The 21,663-nt window shown below is 41.4% G+C and overlaps 1 protein-coding gene across 2 annotated transcripts in view; it reads right to left on the reverse strand.

Moving 5' to 3' along the window:
* Window positions 1–5,241, reverse strand: part of LOC117513705 (vascular endothelial growth factor A-A-like) — a 49,356-nt gene extending 44,115 nt beyond the window's left edge. For both annotated transcript variants that reach the window (XM_034173946.1, XM_034173947.1), the window contains exon 1: window positions 4,850–5,241. In XM_034173946.1, coding sequence (XP_034029837.1) covers window positions 4,850–4,915 — 66 coding nt within the window. In that variant the 5' untranslated portion in view covers window positions 4,916–5,241. The remainder of the gene's footprint in view (window positions 1–4,849) is intronic.
* Between the last annotated feature and the right edge of the window lie 16,422 nt (window positions 5,242–21,663).

The raw sequence follows: 21,663 nt of genomic DNA on the forward strand, positions 1-21,663 counted from the left end.
TTTGTTATTATGAATGTTTTCTTTTTTCTTGAGGGTGGAACTATATGGAGCTAAATCAAGGCCAAAAGTTTTGTAATCTGAAAATAAAAAAAGATTGAAAAAATAAATTTTGAAAGCAACATCATGTGAGGACTGATTGCTCTGCTGTCACTCACAATTCCACGCCCCTCTCAATCGAAGCCACACCCTCCCACGCCAGAACGGGGCCAAAAGTTTGAAACTGAAAAAATAAGATCTGAAAGTGAAAAAAAGAAATATGAATGAAAATAAATTTGCTAAAAAAAAAAAAAAAAAAAAAAAAAAAAAAAAGCTGAATCAAAAATTTATTTAAACTGAAAAATATATATCTTACACTTATTTTTATTTTGATAATACTTTTTAAATTATAAAATTCAAGAACAATTCAGTTTCAAAATTAATTTTTTCAATCTTTTTGTATTTTCAGATTATAAAACTTTTGGCCTTGATTTAGCTCCATAGAACTATAGAGTTTCTTAACAAGCCCTCGTATGTGTTCAGTATTTGTCAATAAAAGTGTGTGATGTTAATGCCACACATTGTCAGCTGCCATAATATCTTTTTATTTCAGTATGTGTGCTATTCTGTGCTCAGCATTTACACACATGGATGCACCTATTTCATTTCGTTTTAGATTGCAGCGAGCTACAGCTTTCGTTGTTTTTGCACGTCGTCTCTAAATGTTTTTTTTTTTTGTTTATTTTTTACACACAACAACACAGAGACATTAGCGGACATTAAACACACAACACTCCACACTTATGGTGCCATCAGCATGACACAACCAAACTATTTGAATAAATTAGCATATTTGGATAGGGGGTGTGGCCGGAGTGGAGTTTGGTGCATGTACACGTGTGCTAAATTCCACGTTCAATGGGATGTAAAAACTGAACATACGTAGATCCATGCCTATGCACACTTTGATACATCTGAATGTTTTTGTGCTTACAGCAGTTTCTGGGTTTTGGCGTACGCCATGTTTCAGTATGAAATCCACACACATTTTCATACACAAGGCCCCTGGTCTTGTCTTTACATCTTTGAAAAGTGGATGGACACCATATGACACTGTCGAGGATTTGCTAGAACCGGGCAGCGTGTAAGTTCGTCCATCTGGTCTTTAGAACTTTCCAGTGTTTGCTGGTAGTGGTGACATGCCTTTCCAATGCTTTCACACCATGTGAAGCGTAACTAACGGAATCCTGACAGAAAATACACAACACTCTTACAGGCACATTGATCTTGCGAAAACATTGGCAGAGGATGCAATCAACAGTTTCATCGCTTCCCACTAGCTTGGTTTGCACAACACAATCAAGCAAACCTCACCTGAAACGATTCTTTACTGTAGAGTCTATTTCTCTAAGTCACGATTCATCTTTCTGGTCCAAACACCTGTGAGCCATTCTGCTATATGGCCATTTGGCACAAAAACAACAGAAATGACCTATTTATGGCTGGCCATTAACAGCCCACAATGCAAAATCGCTTGCAACAACACTGTTAATACGTAGTACAAAAACCTGCATGACGGATAAGGCTGTCACAATTATTATAATATTCGTCAATTGCGATTATTTTTCATATTTGTGATTACCGTGAATTATTTATTTTATCCACAAAGCATAAAACGACTCAGAATCTGACATTGTGCTGCAGCCTCGCTCTCGTCTTAAGGCGGGACAATAACAAGGAGGCTGACGGCCGATTAAAACAGTGCCGTCTTCTTCAAAAGCCGTCTAAAATGCGGAGCTGTCGGTGTGTGTGTCTGTGCCTGTGTGTGCGTGCGGAGTTAACAGGCTGCAGACTGCGAGGGAGGGGGTGGGTGAGGGAGATTCCTGAATGCAGGCGCGACACGTTCAGTGTGCAGCGAGCGCGGAGCAGAGAGAGGATTTTAACCCGAGTGAACATGTTAACAAAACGAAAACGTGGAGCTGCCTTTACTTCACTCTGAACTTTCTCTAAAGGTGTGATTCTGCCGTTACCGTCCTGTTCACACCATGTGCGCGTCGTATGCTGAATTTATGAGATCATGAGATGAAATAAACGGTCAAATATCTTTAAAAGCATATTTTAAAAATGAGAATATATGAATGAACTGAGCCACAAAAAAAAAACAAAAAAAACCCTGACATGGAGAAGCTGTGGTGATGTTCAGACGCACAGATCACAAAAAGCAGAACTTTAACAGCTGTTACTTTCCAAAGGTATTTATTTGTTCAATATGGGCTTAATGCAGTGTTTAAGCACAAAACGTGACTGATGAGGAGAAACAATTTCAGAAATGCAACAGAAACAACCACAATTCAGAAAAAGTTGGGACTGTATGTAAAATGAAGATAAAAATAAAAATGTTGCACCATTCCCAGTTTCTCCACTCACAGAAGCCAAATGTTCTTCCAGAGTTGTGTAATTATACTACAATAGTAGAATATAAAGAAGGGAAAAAAAAGAAAAAAAATAGACAATATATTCGTCAATCGCAATTATTTGTCTGACAATTAATCGTCTCCAGAAATTCCTAATCGTGACAGCCCTAATGACGGACCCGGATTTTGCGACAGAGTCTGGTAACAACCAGAAAGTAAGGGCCCTTTCACGCATAACATGAATAAGTAGGAATCACGGCAAAACAGCCCAAATGAGCGAACCCTGAAAACATCGAACCAACGTCAGGAGGGACACATGGTCAGGCAGGCGTGAACTATCCCGCTGCAACGGTTTTGTGCATGCGCACAGTGTGAGCATCTAGAATGTGTGGAACAGTGCCCAATATATAATCCCTCTTACTGAGCATCTACATATCTTTAACACCAAAGAGATATAAATATATCTATACATATACACACACATAAACATATTTACATATACACAAACTCAAATTATTCCCATTTCTAGTTTCATGTTTCCTTTTTGTGTTTCCTTTCCTTGTTTTCCTTTTGATTTACAAATAAAATAAATAAAGGTAACCCACAGCAAATTAAAGAAATATTTTCCTAATGTTTATACCCTGTCTATATACCCATACTATGCACATATAATCTGGCTACACACACATATGAATCCAAGTACACCCTTTTAAACATGTCTGAAAAGGGGTAGGAAGAAATATAATTTATTTAATCCTACCCCTTTTCCAGTGTTCCTTAATTACCTTCGATAATCATCCTGATTGCTATAAGTCATGCAAGGTTACGTTACAGGCAGCAGTTTGTTTTTTTTGTTTTTTTGTTTTTTTTTTAAAGATGGTCTAAACTATTCATCCAATTTTATTTGTGTACCAATATATTTATAGTGCTATATTATACAAATGATGAATGTTTGAGTTCAATGGTACGAATATTTCATGAGGTGAAAGGTGGAACATACCATTCAACGAGGTGTGTAATGTATATATATATATATATATATATATATATATATATACACACACATATACACACACACACACGTGTGTGTGGGTGTGTGTGTGTGAGATCAAAGTGGGCTGCAGCCTCTCCCAGGACTCTGGAGTTTCGACATCCGCCTTTATTTTGGCTACAACATCAAAGCTCCAGCCGCAAATTAGCTATGGTTCAGTGTTTGTTTACTTTACAATAACAAAAAGTGTCAATGTGAAAAATGCACTTTCCCTGTTGAAGAAACAGTCACTACCTCCCCCCCCCCCCGCGCTCAACCAAAACAAAGCACACCAACACTGCACTTTCAAATTAAAAGTACGGGAGATGAAAGCTGATTTTTTTTTTTTTTTTTTTTTTTTTTTAATGAACACGCAAACTGGCTGTGTAGAAACAAAATACAAACTGTACAGAAAACTAGGTCATAAACTCAACAGGAGAAAACAGGACTACACTGTTTTTGATGAAAAGTGATCCAGGTTAAAAACATTTTTCAGAGGTCCAGCTGCTGTAAAGTTAGACAATATACAACTCAACTGTCAACAGAAACATTATGATTAATTTATGCCGCCATAATATGAGTATTAAAAAAAAAAAACTAGCAAAGACGTTAAAAAAAAAAGTCTATCGTTATATGAATAAGTTAAAAAAAACACATTTGTGAACTTGCCTTCGGGTTAAAAAAAAAATGGAATTATTTTGAAAGGAAGCGGAAGATACCTTTGTTATGACGGTAAAAGACTGACGCTGTGAAGTGGCATCCTGATGCGGCTGCTGTAACCGGCACAGATATTGCGTGAGAAAGTGAAGCGTTTTTGTGTGTTCCGAGCCGAGTTCGAGTGCCGCACAATGCGTGACACTCCGCCGCTTCTCCTCGACCACAAAGTCGTCACTTCACACACACTGTTCAAAAATCATCCAATTTAAATGCAAACTGAGGGAAATAAACACTGTGATTTGTCATATACACGATAAAAACAAAAACAGCTTCAGCAATCCCGCTATTATTGATTTATTCTGTCCTTATATTAAAGCAGCCGCTAACAAACCGAACAGAAAAAAGCTCAATTTCACTGATAAACTCATGACTTGTGTGAACAACTCTGCAGCCGAAATGTAAGTTTTACTTCACTAAAATAAAAATGTATCTCACTGTAAACTTCAGCAAAGCGTGTTTCTGTCTCTGAAGGGAAACATAAAACCGATACATTTTCACACAGAGTCTGGTTTTTGTGCAGACGTCTAAAAACAAGTGACAAATGAAGTAAACTGATGGTTTCGTCGGGGAATGAACGGAAATGGGCTGTTTTAGAAAATAAGCTTAAAACCCCACATTAATTAGTCACAGTACTTTAAATAAAGAACAAACCCACAGACGAGCTGCTTGAGAAAGGGTGAGAAAGCGGGTTTTTCTGAGCAATAAACCTCACCTTTACAGTGGATAACTGAAGAACCACTGCCAAAAGCATCCAAGTCAGAGTGACAGCAAAGTTCATGGTTAAATATTCCTCAAGATGAAAAGTCTCCGCTGGAGCTCCAAAGTCCGCACGCGCACCAAATCCAACTTAAAAGAGCAGATGGTCGGCGCACAAACCGATCCTTCCGAACGACTCGCAGAAAGACCGATCCGGTGTTTTTACCGGCCCTGAATCTGAACTATCCAACGCGCCCCAAAGTGTTCACAAAACCAGCGGATCACCTCAACAGCTCGGCTTCCGATCCGCCCGTCAGTCGGCTCCTCAGCGTCCTGCCGGTCCGTCGGTCTGATCCTCGGTCACACGCGCGGTGTCGCACAAAGCTGCTGCTCTTCGGGCAGCACGAGACTCGCGTCACCCTCTCGATACTCGCGTTCTGGTTGGTTCGCTATTAAAGACAGTTAGATGCGTCAGCGCGGGGGGCGGAGCCACATGGAAGGAACCATTCTCACAGGAGTACAGGGGGAATGAAAATACAGAATTTTAGCTGAGGAAGCTTCTGTGATTTGAAGCGAAACGTACTCACGTCAAGCAACCCAGTCCAGTCGAAGATTCAAGCTTCTCTACTATGGAAACCACCTGGACAACTGAGAGCCTACACAGAAACAGGGAGAATGAAAATTATACTGTTGAGTAATCTAAATCCAGACTAAAGTCTCATTTGTTTAATTTTATAATCATTTATAACCAGTGGCGCTCCTGAGAAACTTTTCTGGGGGGCAACTGCTGCAGTGATGGCTAAGATGATCCTATAATTAACTCTGCTGTTTGTTCATACTGCACAAATTACTCATCCAGCAAATTTGTCATTGTCTGCTTACATAATGGAGTAATACCACCAATAACCACTAGAATGCATCACAACCACAGAGCGGTAGAGGTGGCCGATACCAGGAATTCTGGTATTGAGCCAATACCAAGTAAATACAGGCCCAGTATCGCCGATATCGATACCAATACCAATGCTTTTTCATATTTAAGCTTCATAGATCCAAAGGATCCAAAAGACCTAGGATAGAATTTCACCAAACATTGTACATGACAACAAAATACTTTATTATCACAATCAACATTTTTGTTTAAAAAAAACATCACTCAACACAACTTAAAACAAAATCTCCTGAGGTTGACAAACCATAACATAAGGGTGTGCTGCTCCATGTTGTGTGACACAGTGCAGCACTGCTCTTATAGACAGAGAGTAGACTGATGAATCTGCGTGAGCAGCAGTCAGTGTGTGCAGGAGACAAAAAAAGATTGAGTATCGATCTTTTTACATGAGGATCGTTCAATATCAATACCAGCATTGGTATCGACATTATCGATATTAGGATCGATCCGCCCACCTCTACAGAGCGGTATTTGTTCCAATGCTACCTACTTAACGCGAATGTCCCTTCATGGCGAGCGACATGACACCTCCTAACTGGGCAAAATATTAACGAAGTGCACGGATGTGAAATGTTTCATGTGCGTTTTCAAAGCAGATACGCAAGTGAACAAACAGAAAAAAGCTTGCAAAATTCATGTTAAAATACTGTTCTGACCTGGATATCGAGTCAGTAAAATTAATTTACATTAAATTATGTAAGGAAAGTAAACTTACCCTGACATCTACACATTCCGAAATCTTAGCGTTGAAAGTTACACTGATCAGCAGCTGAGCCGAGGCTTGCTGTTGCGTAGGAACAGCAAGCAAGCAAACACAATTAGGATTGTCCTCCTATTTGTGGGCCCATAGGTGAGTGATGAGGCCAATCCTTGATTTACATATTCTGCAGCATACTGGACAGCAGGTCGTGGTCTCAGCAGGAAGGGAGGAGCTTGGCGTCTTGGCGGAGGCTTGCCTCATAACGCTCAGTGCCGTTGGCAACTACATGTCTCCAGATGGAACATTCTGTGGCTAGATCTTCCCACTTTTCTACATCAATACCACATCTCTTTAAATTACACTTGAGATTATCTTTAAAACATTTGCAGTGACCGCCCTGCGTCCTTTTGCCATCTTGCAACTGAGAATATAAAAGTTGCTTGAGCAAGCGATCATTTGGCATGCGTAGAATGTGCCCTGGTCAACGCAGCTGATTACGAACAACCATGGTTTCGATGCTGGTAATGTTTGCCTCCTCCAAGATACTAATGTTCGAGCATCTATCTTCCCATTTGATACCTAGGATTTTGTGAAGGCAATGTTTATTGTACTTTTCTAGGCTTTTCAGATGCCATCTATAGGTTGTCCAGGTCTCGCTCACATACAATAGTGTAGGGATAATGACGGCTTTGTTGACAAGAATTTTGGTATCTGGACAAAGGTCTTTCTCTTCAAATAATCGTTCTCTGAGCCGCCCAAATGCACTGCAGGCACAACTGAGCCAATGCTGCACTTCTGCATCGATATCTGTGGTCAAACAGAGGTGACTTCCAAGGTATGGGAAGTCAAAGACATTTTACAGAACTGTGTTGTTGATTACCAGACATGGATCTTCTGTGGTTACTGTTGGAGGTGACTGGAGCAGTACTTTGGTGTTCTTGATGCTAATTCCAAGGCTCTCGTAGGCTTCTGTGAAAGCACTCAAGATTATTTGGATAGTCAGGTCAAAATACAGTTTAACCCCCCAAAAAATTGCTACAAAAGGTTTCTCAGCTGATTCTGGTAGGGTTTAGTGTACTTTATAACATACTAAAAGTTTACCAAAGTAGGACCCCCAGAAAAGTGTTTTTTCCAAGATGACGTCCAAGATGCCCCCGGAAAAGTCTTAATGATCATAACTCTGTAACTATCAACTCAAATTTGATGATCTTGGTGTCTATCCCTAGGTTTTTGGGGGCAAAGAACACATTAAGATCATAAAAATTGATATTGGCCTATATATGAAACACAAAAATCCAATAGGGCATCAATAATGGCCGCCAACACCTCCAAATGACCGCAAGTCCACAACTATTGACTCAAATTTGATGATCTTGATGTCTATCCCCAGGTTTTTGGATATCACTGAGCTGTTGAATCACTATTAAATTGAACTCATGATCTTCAGCTGTCCACTATCTCCTAATGCACAAACACCTTTGTCCATAGAATAAGTTTCAGAGCATTCAGTTTTGAGTGTCATCCTCCTCCTCAGTATCAACCTCTTGAGTGTTATTTGGATTGTCACAGTTATCAGTTTGGCAAGGGCCACATGCAGCAATGCAGGGGAGTCCATAGCGTCTGCAGCTGCATCAAGAGGATTTGCATCCCCGCGAACAGTTGCAATTAATAATTTTCAAGAGTTCATCAGGCGCAGCATTGTTTTGGGTCATAATTGGAATTAACTGATCATTTTCCTGTTTCCATCCCCATTCAGTTGGTTTCATTTCATTTGCCATCCCCATCCATTGTTGTGTGGGCCGCTGAAGAGGAGGTACTGCTGGCCCACCACCAAAGGGTGCCCTGCCTGAAGTGCGGGCTTCAGGCACGAGAGGGCGCTGGAGCAACCGGGAGTGACAGCTGTCACACATCAACAGCACCAGCTGTCACTCATCATCACCAGCACCATAAAAGCCAGGTAGCAACTCCACCTCTGCTGTGTCTGAACTGTGACTTACGTGTGATTTGTTTGCAGCCATTTTCCTGTGGTGCACTTTCAGCTGGGTTGGCGGTCAGTGAGAGTGCCGACGTCTTCACCTCTCACTCCAACCAGATAAGTGGTAACAGGAGCTGCTGACGTGTTCCTATTTCGGAGGTGGAGGTGCTCCCTCCCGGAGTAACTGTTTTCTGTGTTTGAGGATTTACTGTGTATCCACACACCCACCATTAACTGTCTCTGCTTCCTGCCAGCAGTACCAGGTCTGACAGCTGGAGACGGTGGCCACCTGGAGATTCAGGACTTGTCGGCTCCAGTGTTCTTCAGATCCGTTGGCAGTGGAAGCTGTGTGGGACCCGGCCCTTCTCTGGACAGACGTCTTCTATCCTCGAGCCTGCCCACACGTCACTTTTCGTATAATTGATTATCATTCTCAAACTGCATTTGTCTGTATTCTGTTGTGCACAGTTTGCAACATTAAATTGTTATATTTTGGCTTATCCATTGTCCGTTCATTTACGCCCCCTGTTGTGGGTCCGTGTCACTACACTTTCCCAACATCCATACCATAATCTGAAAGTACACACATTGGCTATGGAATCTTGTTGCAGGTGATGTTGGGGGAAGCCGTTCAGAAGTGACAAATGCTTGAGCATTTGCCACGTTTTTGGCAAAAATGATATGGCACAGTGATGATAGTGTATCATTAGACTTGCCACCAAACAGATCAACCATCAGGTCTTCGCCAAGATCTGATATGTCCTCTTGAGATTTGTTTTGAAGGATAAATGCACTAGCACAGGACTTCATGACAGGATCAGATTTCATTAATTTCTGGAAAGCTGACTTTTTTCCGATGCTGAAAATCCTTGAAGTAGAATCAGATCCTAAGTAGGCATGTACAAAGAGCAACTCATTGCACACATAGTCTCCTAAAGTTTCTTTCAACAGGTTAATGTTATACACTCTGTGTTCTTTTAACTGCTTGTTTGCGTCAGAACGTAAGTAGATGATCTCATTGTCTGTTCTGGAGTAATGAAGGAGCAAGATCAGCAAATCTATATCCTCACCGACCAACGTTGTGGTGCAATGACGGGATTGTTCTACAGTTGCCTTAATGATATCAACGTCTGCATCCCCTTGTGACTGAATGACATGGCATCCTCTTTTACTTAGTGCTGTGCTGATGAGCGCAATCATGTCTGCCTTGTTTTTGTCAAAAGACAAAAATACCTCCTTTTTGCTTGAAAACCTCTGTTTCTGCAGTGAAACTAACAATAGGGTGCAGGTTTTTTCCTTGTCTCTGATGTGTATGGTCTTTTATGGAGGGACCTTCACCATAGCCATCGAACACCACTGTTGCTTGTCCATAATGTCTCACAGTGAAGTCTGCATAAGACTCAGCTATTGCTTTATACAAGTCGCCTTTCTTCCACGGTAAAGATGGAGCAAAGAGCCACCATCAAGCACGTAACAATCTGTTTTGGGAATAGAGTTCATCACAGCCTCACTTGATAATTCCCCAGCATGGTCTTGAATTGCCTGAGCAAGCTGAGGTTTGTCTGCGTTTCGAAGAATGTTCCTGGTCTGAAAGAGGGCTGGAGGGTAGGGGCTTAGTTCATACGTCAAAACCTCTTCAAGGGAAAGATCTCCTGACCTTGACACTAGGAGGAAACACTGGAACAGAAGGGCAGGATCAATAATACGCTCAGGAGCAATCTTCACAGTAGAGATATTCCCAAGGGTTTGGGCTGTGTCTTTCCGCTTGAATTTGTAAGTAAATGCCAACCTTCCGATTATATCTTCAATGATCTTGTTCCCAACCGATTCAAAGTCATGCACATTTACATCTGGCCCAGCCATTACCCCGTTGACAGTGTTTCTCAGAGTAGGATCAGATGTGAAGGGTGAGCAGGCTGCAAGCCTTATCCGAACTTTCTCGAGATCAGATGCATCTCTTTTGATGTGCACCTCAGTTGATTCTTTGTGTTATGGACTTGTAGTATAGGTTAGGTTTGTGAAATCCTGCATCGTGATGTTGTTCTCAGATGTTACAGGTGCAGATAAGGTCCAATGGTTTTGCATGTCCTCGGTCATCCCACTGCCACGAGTTAGACCACCAGTGCTCTTTAGAGCAGCGGTCTCCAAACTATTCCAGAAAGGGCCGAGAGGGTCCAGGTTTTCCTTGCAGCCACTGACTCCAGCAGGTGATTTCACTGATTAACATCACTTTGAGCAGGTGGGATGAGTTCATCAGTGAAATCACCTGCTGGAGTCAGTGGCTGCAAGGAAAACCTGCATCCTCTCGGCCCTTTCTGGAATAGTTTGGAGACCGCTGCTTTAGAGACCTCATCAATGTTTGTTCAATGACAAGATCACTACTAAGCCCTGCCCAGCACTGATTAATCCTACGAACAACGTGAAAACCATCAAGGAACTTTCGATAAACATCTGGGTGCTTTTCCTCCAGGTTGCTCATGCCCCCTCAATCTGTTAGATAATGGCCCAATTTCTTTTTTAATGGTCTTAATGTGTTCCTTGCTCCCCAAAACCTGGGGATAGACATCAAGATCATCAAATTTGAGTTGATAGTTACATAGTTACATAATTATGATCATTAAGAGGTTTGGGCGGCCATCCTGGACACCATCTTGGAAAAAAAAAAAAAACACTTTTCCGGGGGTCCTCCTTTGGTAAACTTTTAGTATGTTATAAAGTACACTAAACCGGAATCAGTTGAGAAACCTTTTGTAGCAATTTTTTGGGGTTGAGGGGGTATTTTCATATATCGACCTGACTAGGAGGTCTTCAGCAGAAAGAACACAATATTGTCATCAGCATACTGGAGTTCCATCATAGAAGATACAGAGACCTTAGTTTTGGCTTTTAGCCTGCTAAGATGGAACAACTTTCCATACATTCTATAGATGATTCGGATGCCTTCAAGTACCTCATCTTTAACTAGAAATGAAGATTGAAAATAAGGTAGGAGCAATTACACATCCTTGTTTAACTTCAGTAGTAATGGAAAAAGGCTCGCTTTCAGAACCAGCTTGAGTAAATACTGTAACCTTCATATCATTATGTAGTAACCGTAGGATGCTGATAAATTCACTGGGACATCCAATTTTGGACAATATGGTCCAAAGTGCTGAGCAATTCACCATGTCAAAAGCCTTTGACAAATCTGGGAATGCCATGTAAAACAGAAGGTTTTGTTCCCAGTATTTCTCTTGCATCTGTCTTGCAGTAAAGATCATATCCACTGTGCCTCTAGATTTTCTAAAACCACATTGTGATTCAGGAACAACCTCTTCAGAGACAGTGGTAAGATGGGGTAGTTGTAATTGCAAGGAGAAATATGCCTCTGTAGTTTTCACAGATGGTGTTGTCTCCTTTCTTGAATAGGGTGACAGTGTGTCCCTACAATCTGTGGGAATAACTTCCTTCTCCCAGATCTTTGTAATGAGAGCAAGAAACTGGTTGGTTAGTGCAGAGCCTCCGTGCTTTTAAGTACTTCAGCAGGAATGCCATCGGGTCCTGTGGCTTTGCTGCTCTTCATCCGGCCAATTGCAGTCACTAGCTCAGTCATGTTCAGAGTAGTTGCTAGTTCGACAAGAGGTAGTTGCGGGATCTTGCCAAATACTCTTCAACTGTAGAGTTCTGGTTTAGCAGATCTTTAAAGTGCTCTGTCCAACGATGATTTATTGCATCCAGATCTGTCAAGAGTTCAGAGCCATCCCTTGATCTCAAAGGATTTAGGCCTTGATTGTTAGGGCCCATAAATAGCTCATGCTGTTGTGAAAAGTGTAGGAACACGGACCCACAACAGGGGGCGCAAATGAACGGACAATGGAATAAGCCAAATATAACAATTTAATGTTGTGAATGTGCACAGCAGAGCAATAGACAACACAATTGAGATCTCCAGTCAAATAAGTTATGGTGGTGTGTGAGCAGGCTCGAGGATAGAAGACGCCTGTCCAGAAAAGAGCCGGATCCCACACGCCTTCCACTCCACCGGACCTGAAGCAATCCTGGAGCCGCCAAGCACTGGGTCCCCAGGTGGCCACTGCCTCCGGCTGTCAGATCTGGTACTGCTGGCAGAAAGAACAGACAGGTGATGGTGGGTGTATGAACACCCAGCAAACAGTTCAACATGAAGGTGAAAGCACCTCCACCTCTTAATCACGGAGTTTGTACAGATCCTGCAAACTCAGATTACTGTCAGTACGTACAGAATTAAAAACGTTACAACTGTATAAACAAAGGCTGAGACGTTTACTTCACGGTAGACGATTTCTCAGCAGTGAGGTGAAGATGCTGCCCGGCTCTTTTGGAGGTGTGGATGATGATGATGAGTGACAGCTGGTGTTGTAGATGAGTGACAGCTGCCACTCCCGGTGCTCCGGCGCCCTCACGTACCTGAAGCCCGCACTTCAGGCAGGACGCCATCTGGTGGTGGGCCAGCAGTACCTCCTCTTCAGCGGCCCACACAACACATGCAGCACTAAAGAAGGCGCGAAAAGCACCAATGTCCGAAAGACACTGTAGCTCATCTGCTTTCATGTGCCACCACTTGTTCTTAATGTCCCTGATCTTTTTCTGTACCTCTGCCTTTATCCTCGAGAACATCACCTGTTTACTAATATCGTGTGGATCTCTTTGCCAAGCCTGAAAGGCTGCCCTCTTCCTGTCTATCATACTACATATTTCAGAATCGTTCTCATCAAACCAGTGCTGGCATATGCATTTTTGAAAGCCAATTGTATCACTACAGGCATCAAGAATAGTGGTCTTAAGGGTATGCCAGTGTTCTTCTATGCCAGCAGGATACTGATTCTTAGAGATCTTATTTTGAAATGAGGTTTCTAGCTCTTCTTGTTTAGCACGATCTTTCAAACAAGCGATGTTCAGTTTACGCCTATAGAACTTGTGCATAAAGGCCCGGTTCCACTGGTGTTTAGGAAGATTTGCGTATGAATTGCACACAAAATTGGTTCATATTCGCTAAACATCTGCAATATCCGTGAAACATGCTTGTATGAGTCGGCCGACATCCGCACACTTCCGCAATTATCCACAGAGACACGTTTTTCCGTTGCCAGGATTTCTGAGCTGCACAAAATTTTGGTTGTAGATGACATCCACCTTACATATGCAATACATACTCAATATATACTCAATCTATGTGCTGTATATCCCCCAACTGATATCCGCAACTGATGGTGTATTGTGGCTTGGCAGTGGACTGGGACAGTGTGTAAAACGAATATATAGCATGCCTATCATGTCCACATCACAAACTAAAATTAATTGTAGCGAATTCATACAGACTGGCCACAAATAAAGTGTTTGTATTACATCTGCTTTGCATCTGATTTGCGGACAATTTGCAAATGCATAACAAACACGTCACATAAACTAATGAGGCAGAAATCGACATACTTGCCAGTCATTGCCAGTCCAGCGGTGGAGACGTACAGATGTAGTTATGGATCCCCAAAGACAGTGTGATAGTTGCTGCCATCCAACAACATACCAATCAACTTGTCCAAGTCTAGCAATTGCTCCAGAGGCTGTGGTGTTGGTGTGAATAGTGATGCCGAAAGGCCCGAGTGCACTTCTTTTATAGCCACAATGCAGATGCCGCGCATGCGTAATACAGCCGCTGTTTCCGCAACACGTGCGCAGTGCATTCTTAATACATCCGTAATACTTCTGTGATAATCGCAATGCGACTGATCCGTTTTCTCAATACATGCATTATACATTCGTGATTGTTAGTCACATATTCGCTATAAATTATTAATATATCCGTAATTCATACTGAGACATTTGTCATTTATGGCCAATTTTGTTGTGGACAACAACGAACGCCTGAAATTTGTATACTCAATTCATGCGCAATTAATCCTCTCCCCAGTGGGACCGGGCCTTAAGATTCTGTCTGCAGGCGATCGTAATGTCCATTGTGGAGTGGATTAGACAATGTTCCATCCAGCAATCATCGCCGCTGGTTATAGATCTTGTGAGACACACATCATTACGGTCACGGGTCCTCACAATCACGTAGTCAAACCATCATAATATATATATTACAAATAATTAACTATGAGAGGATTCTCCACCGCACGGCACAGACCAGACAACCTACAGCTGTAAGCGATTTCTGATTCTATGAGTGAATGGTTTCATCAAATGCATCATCTCCTACAAAATTATTATTTTATTTTATTTTTGTGTTGAAAGTTTAAACAGAGCCGATATGTTCCAGCTTCCAAATTCTGCAGACATGAAGACACAATACTACACAATCCAGACTGGGCACACAGGACACATTAATTAATTCCATTTTTGTATAGTACTGAATAAATTCAGCTTTGAATAAAATTCCAGATGGTTTCTAAATCCTCAGATTTGGTACACAGACATGATGCTTTGCACCAGTTTACTTCCGAAAAGTCATGGAAAAAGTAACAAGAATAACCAAAACTGCTTATTTTTGAAAGGAAATGTCTCTCATCTTCCTCTGTTTGTGACTTTACCAACATGTGCAACTTTCCAGCATTTTCCTCCTGTTTCTTGATGAGATTCTTTGAGCGTCAGTGCGCACTGCCCACTGAGGTGTCCTGTTCCAAAGCGGCGACCAAGCCTCCTTGCTGGGACACATCTCAGTGCGACTGCAGATCTGATATATTCAATATGGAAGACTTCATTCTGGACACATTGGCCACAAAAGGTGGTCATTACAGTTTTCCAAAATTGTTTACACTGGTACTTGAGACACCAACACCCTGAACCTATTCTGCTAAACTACAAGCACAATTCCTGCTTTACACTCAAACTGCAGTTCTAAAATACATGTTTTTCAAAAAACACTACTGTTATGGTTAGTGGTAATTGTAGAAGGTGTGACAAACTCTGGTTTAGTTACAGTGACCAATGTCCTCAGTTCAAGAAACAGTCCATACAGCTCATTATTATACATCTGACTGAAATCCTTTGTTCTGACTGGCTGATTCGCATGTAATAATTGCAATATTTTTCACAATAAATCATCCAAAGTTAACAATAGCCACATTATTGACTGATTCTGCACCATTTCGGGCAACATTATGAGTGATTGTAGACCGATTTTGTCATAAAGGGGCAACGTTTCGCGCATGTGCAGGGGTGATGTGTCACAGACGACATCATGGCGGAGAGCAGAAGGTTTGCGTCCATGGATACTGAAGGGATAAACGCTCTTCTATCCAAGAAGGGTTATATGATGCAAGATGATAGTTATGGTTGTTGTGTGCAATAATTCTGTCGAATGTATATGTAATTCTACTGGAATTGTATAGATTTGAGAAATTTTTGTGTGTGAATGAAATTTAAATTAATTACGTTTTGAGTAAATTTAAATTAATTATTTGTTTCTAGTAAAAATAACCAAAAATATAAAAATTAAAAATGACTTACCAAATTTTTCACACAATTGTAAAGATAAATTTATTAACTACACAGATGTATAATAAAACAAATGGTGACTGGTTTATCGGGCAACATAATGGAATGTCACCCCTCTGGATCATTGTTGTTCGCGGCCTTTGCCATTAAATTATGCTGCCCTCCAAACCAGTCACTATTTGTATAATATATACAAATGTATTCCGATGAAGGGAAAAGATGTCACAAAAATTACAGAGAGGCCCGAAAAAATATCCAAAATCAAGGAAACATTCAGTGGTCAGAATCAAATACTCACAAGGGCACGGAGCAAGTAGAGATAACCATCAAAGGATAGACCATGTCAAACAATGAACCGCCAGCGTGACAAAGGAACAGGTGTGCTTGGAAATACTAAAACCACTGATGAAACAAAAACACAGGTGGGAAATTAAGTGGCATATGAGTGACTGAACTAAATGGACAGGAACAGAGATGACAAAATCACAGACAACCAAAGGTGCGTGGGAAATGCATAACAAAGTCCAAAACATAACCAAAAGAGAAACAACCATACGTTAATAAAAAACGACTAAGGTGAGAGCAGCAAAATAAAACACAAATAACAATAACTAAGAAAGCAATAACAAAGTGATCAAAACCAAATGACAATCAGTATTAAAAAATAAAGAGTAAACTATAATTCAAAACACCAAGAAATAACAAGTGGAGTTCAAACATAATGACCGTACAATAATTCTAAATCAAAGACACGGAATCAGGAAACAGATCAGAGAGAAACCATAAACCACATGCAAGGGGTGGAACATACAGCGGGGGAGGCAGCGCCATCCACAACCCAGAGGTGAGGGGCAGAGATCGCACAAGCCCACACACGCAGGATGCGGGGGGTCAAATGGCAGACGCACACTCACTTTCACACACCAGAGGATGGAAACAGAATGACACCCACAATCACAGGTGCACACGCTGGATATGGGGAGACACACCCAACCACTCATGGAAACTAACTGCTGGGTTTTGTCCTCTTGCAATAACTGGCATTCATGGCCCATTGTTTTCTTTGTATGTTGCACCTTCTGTTGTGTGCTTGGTGTTTGCTTTGCTTTCCCTCCGTCTCTCCCTCTGCTCCTGCCAGTGACACTGTGGACGGCTGGTTGCTGATTGTTGTTGTTGGACACCTTGTGGCAGCCGTCACACCTACACCTTAATCATCAGGCTATTCATTCTTTGGATTCACTTCCAAGCTATACCAAATAATTCCGTCATTCACATGGTACCTCTGGTGGTCCGTGTTTGTCGTATTTACTGTTATTTTATTACCTGTTTTTTTTTCTCTGTTGTTTTTCTAGCTGTTCGCTCCAGATCCAGTAACCTGTTCATTTGCCTTTTCCAGAACATGCTGCCACAGTTCTACCCTGCCGTTCCACCTGGCTTTGGCAACTGTCAGTACGCACCAGCAGTCCTCAGTGTCCTCCCTTCCTCCTCTGCCTCCCAAGGAGCTCAGCATAATTACAATAAACTTTTTAACCTCTGTCTCCTTGCATTTTGGGTCCTAATACTGTAGTTTTTGTATTTTTGTGTATTTTGTCTCCAGAACCAAACACAACAGAATTATCTGGCCACATCATGGACTCTGCGGGGGCAGATTCTGTCTTCAAGGCCCTCTCCTGATATGGCACATTTTTTGGGACAGCATGAACAACAGATCTACATCCTTAGCAACCAGACCTTATCAAACCAGGTAACCCTGCTCTGTGCACATCTAGCCACCTTAACAGCACAGTTAGCTCTGTTACTCTCAGCAGCACTCGTGCCACCACCTCCGTCAGCTTCAGCTAGTTCAGTTCCATCACCAGCTACACAGGTTAGTCAGGAAACTCCCGTTTGCAACCCAGAACCTTATTCACAAGACCTTAACACTTCTTCCTCATTTTTGTTACAATGTTCTTTAGTGTTCTCACAACAGCCCGTTATGTTTTCGACTTACACTAGCAAAAAGTTCTTGTTCGACATGGTGGCAACACTTATACATGGACAACCACTTGTAAGTCGCTCTCCTTTTACAGCACAAGATTTCTTGGATTACTTCAAGAAGAAAATAGATGACATTAGGTGAAACATATCCCAGTATTCCTTAACCCAGCCACTACACCGTGCTATTAAGGTGGGCACCGTTACTGAGGTATTACTTAGAATTACAGAATTTGATATTACCTCACTGGACATGCTGACAAAACTCATAATGTCTTCAAAAAGCACAACCTGCTTATTTGATCCTATACCAACAAACTGTTTAAGGACCTGTGGCCCACTCTTGGGCCGACTGTGTTGGAAAATATTAATGTCTCATTAACGTCTGGAGCTGTTCCTTAATATTTCAAATCTGCAGTGATTAAACCATTACTTAAGAAATCTAACCTTGACTCTAGTATATTGAAAAACTATAGGCCAATATCAAATCTATCATTTTGCTCCAAAATTCTGGAAAAGCTGGTTTCACAGCAGCTGTTGGACCACCTTACTAAGAATAATCTTTTTGAGCCACAGCAGTCTGCTTTTAGAAAATATCATTCCACAGAGACAGCACTCAGTAAAGTGGTGAATGATCTTCTGTTTGCAATGGATTTGGACACCACTATGGTTCTGGTGCTGTTAGATCTCAGTGCTGCATTTGATACCGTGGATCATCATATTCTACTCAATAGGCTGCAGCCTAGTAACACATGATACTGTCATGGTTTAAAATCCTACAGGGCAGCAAGGTCCCCGTGCTCAAGCCAGCACATGTCCAGGCCCGTTTAAAGTTCACCAGTGACCATCTGGATGATCCAGAGGAGGCATGGGAGAAGGTCATGTGGTCAGATGAGACCAGAATAGAGCTTTTTGGAATCAACTCCACTTACCATGTTTAGAGGATGAGAACAACCCCAAGAAAACCATCCCAACCATGAAGCATGGGGGTGGAAACATCATACTCTGGGGGTGTCTTCTGCAAAGGGGACAGGACAACTGCACCGTATTGAAGGGAGGATGGATGGGATCATGTATTGCGAGATTTTGGCAAACAACATCCTTCCCTCAGTAAGAGCACTGAAGATGGGTCATGGCTGGGTCTTCTAGCATGACAATGACCCCAAACACACAGCCAGGGCAACTAAGGAGGGGCTCCGTAAGAAGCATTTCAAGGTCCTGGAGTGGCCTGGCCAGTCTCCAGACCTGAACTCAATAGAAAATCTTTGGAGGGAGCTGAAACTCCAAACCTGAAAGATTTGGAGAAGATCTGTATGGAGGAGTGAACCAAAATCCTTGCTGCAGTGTGTACAAACCTGGTGAAAAACTACAGGAAACGTTTGACCTCTGTAATTGCAAACAAGGGCTACTGTACCAAATAATAACATTGATTTTCACGGGTGTTCAAATACTTATTTGCAGCAGTAACATACAAATAAATTATTAAAAAATCATACATTGTGATTTCCGGACATTTTTTTTTTAGATTATGTCTCTCACAGTGGACATGCACCTAAGATGAAAATTTCAGACCCCTCCATGATTTCTAAGTGGGAGAACTTGCAAAACTGCAGGGTGTTCAAATACTTATTTTCCTCACTGTAATTGTACACCTGCAGCAATGTACAGAGAACACCCTGAATGGAAACCTGTTCCAGAGCGCTCTTAACCTCAGACTGGGTGATGGGTGATGGTGATCTTTCAGTAGGACAATGACCCTGAGCACACAGCCAAGATATCAAAGGAGTGGCTTCAGGAACACTCTGTGAATGTCCTTGAGTGACCCAGCTAGAGCCCAGACCTGAACATGAATGATTATCTCTGGAGTGATCTGAAAATGGCTGTGCACAGACGCTCCTCAACCAACCTGATGGAGCTTGAGAGGTGCTACAAAGAGAAATGGGCAAAACTACCCAAAGATAGTTGCACAGAGCTTGTGGCATCATTTTCAAGAAGACTTGAGAGTATAAATGGACTGCATTTATATAGCGCTTTTCCATTCCATCTGCATCAGATGCTCAAAGCGCTTTATAAATAATGCCTCACATTCACCCCCGATGTGAGGGTGCTGCCATACAAGGCGCTCACTACCCACCGGGAGCAATAGGGGATTAAAGACCTTGCCCAAGGGCCCTTAGTGATTTTACAGTCAGGCTGGGATTTGAACTGAGGATCTTCTGGTCTCAAGCCCGATGCCTTAACCACTAGAACATCACCTCCTCTGAGTGCAATTGCTGCCAAAGGAGTATTGAGCAAAGGGTATGAATACATATGTACATGTGATTTGTTAGTTTTTTTTTTTATTTTTAATAAATTTGCAAAAATTAAAACAAAAAATTATATTGTCATTATGGAGTATTGTGAGAATTTTAAGACTAATTGAATTTACTCCATTGTGGAATAAGGCTGTAACATAACAAAATGTGGAAAAAGTTAAGCGCTGTGAATACTTCCCAGATGCAGCGTTCAAAACCAAAACAGCTGTAGTTTTTAAATTATGTCCTCCACTGTTGTTCCAGTCAGATGTGAACAGTCAGCCACTTTAAAGAGTAGGTGACAATATGTAATGTATTTAAGACTAAAATTAAACAACAGCTTGGAAGTAATCATTTTTCAGTGCGCGGTTACTAAGGAGATAAATATTCGGATTTTGAACCGTGCGGCATCAAGTACTCCCAAGACAACATTGGAGAAGGAGGCAGAAGTGACATGAGCGTGAGAACCATCGTCTTCGCAGTCACATTTCTTTCGTTAGCGATCAGATGTATTTGTGTGTAAATACGTCATTTCTGGAACGCATTCAAATAATACATTCCAATTTAGTGCAATTGGACATGGGCTTCAACCACTTCCTTCCAATAAATGTGGCCCTTATCCAAATAACTAATGTACAAAGAAATAATGTAATCAAGCTGTGAGTTTTCCTAATCTGATCTGCTGACTTTACTGATTTATTTATTTTCAGACATTGAGAGAGGCCCTGTAATGTTCACCTTCTCTTATGATGGGATGATGAGCAGGTATCACTCTGAATTTCACCGCTGTGTATTATGTGGAGGAATAACATTCATTTATTAATGTTTTCAAGCTAATTTGGAAAATCAGTTTGACTGTCATTTATGTAATTATTAAGTAAATGCAGGTCGTTTTGTTTACATTTATTGCAAAATCTACATACTTTCTGTTCATCAGGACAAAAATTGTAGCAGTGCATTTCAACGAAAATGCCCACAGAGCCCACAGCTTAACCAAAGTCCAAGCAAGGAGGGCACATTATTTGAAAAGTCAGCGAGAATGCAACATATGGTAATGTACATTCTGAGTACAACTCTTATATGGTACACCAAAGCAAAACTATTTATATACATAGTATACGTATATTGCAACTCAATAATTTTCGTATGATATAATTGTACACCTGCCATCTATTTTTATTCCCAATTTTACCTTTTTATGTATTCTTGCTCTACTCAGCTATTTTTAAATGCTTGTTGATGTATTGACAAAGTCGGGATGGATTTGTTTCTACCATTATTTGAGTGAAGCACTTCTCAGGAAATTTAGACTGAACCTCGATCCATATGCAAGGTCGACTTGTACACCTGTGTCTACAGGAGATATGGCGAGTTCATTAAATGATCTCGATCCATTGTTTACATTGAGTATGTTCGTGATTTGTTGGAGATGGTGGAGGTCCTCTGTCGTGATGACCACGCAGGTGATGACAAGATTCAT

Source organism: Thalassophryne amazonica, chromosome 7, assembly GCF_902500255.1.
Source record: "Thalassophryne amazonica chromosome 7, fThaAma1.1, whole genome shotgun sequence".
NCBI classification, from domain to species: domain Eukaryota; kingdom Metazoa; phylum Chordata; class Actinopteri; order Batrachoidiformes; family Batrachoididae; genus Thalassophryne; species Thalassophryne amazonica.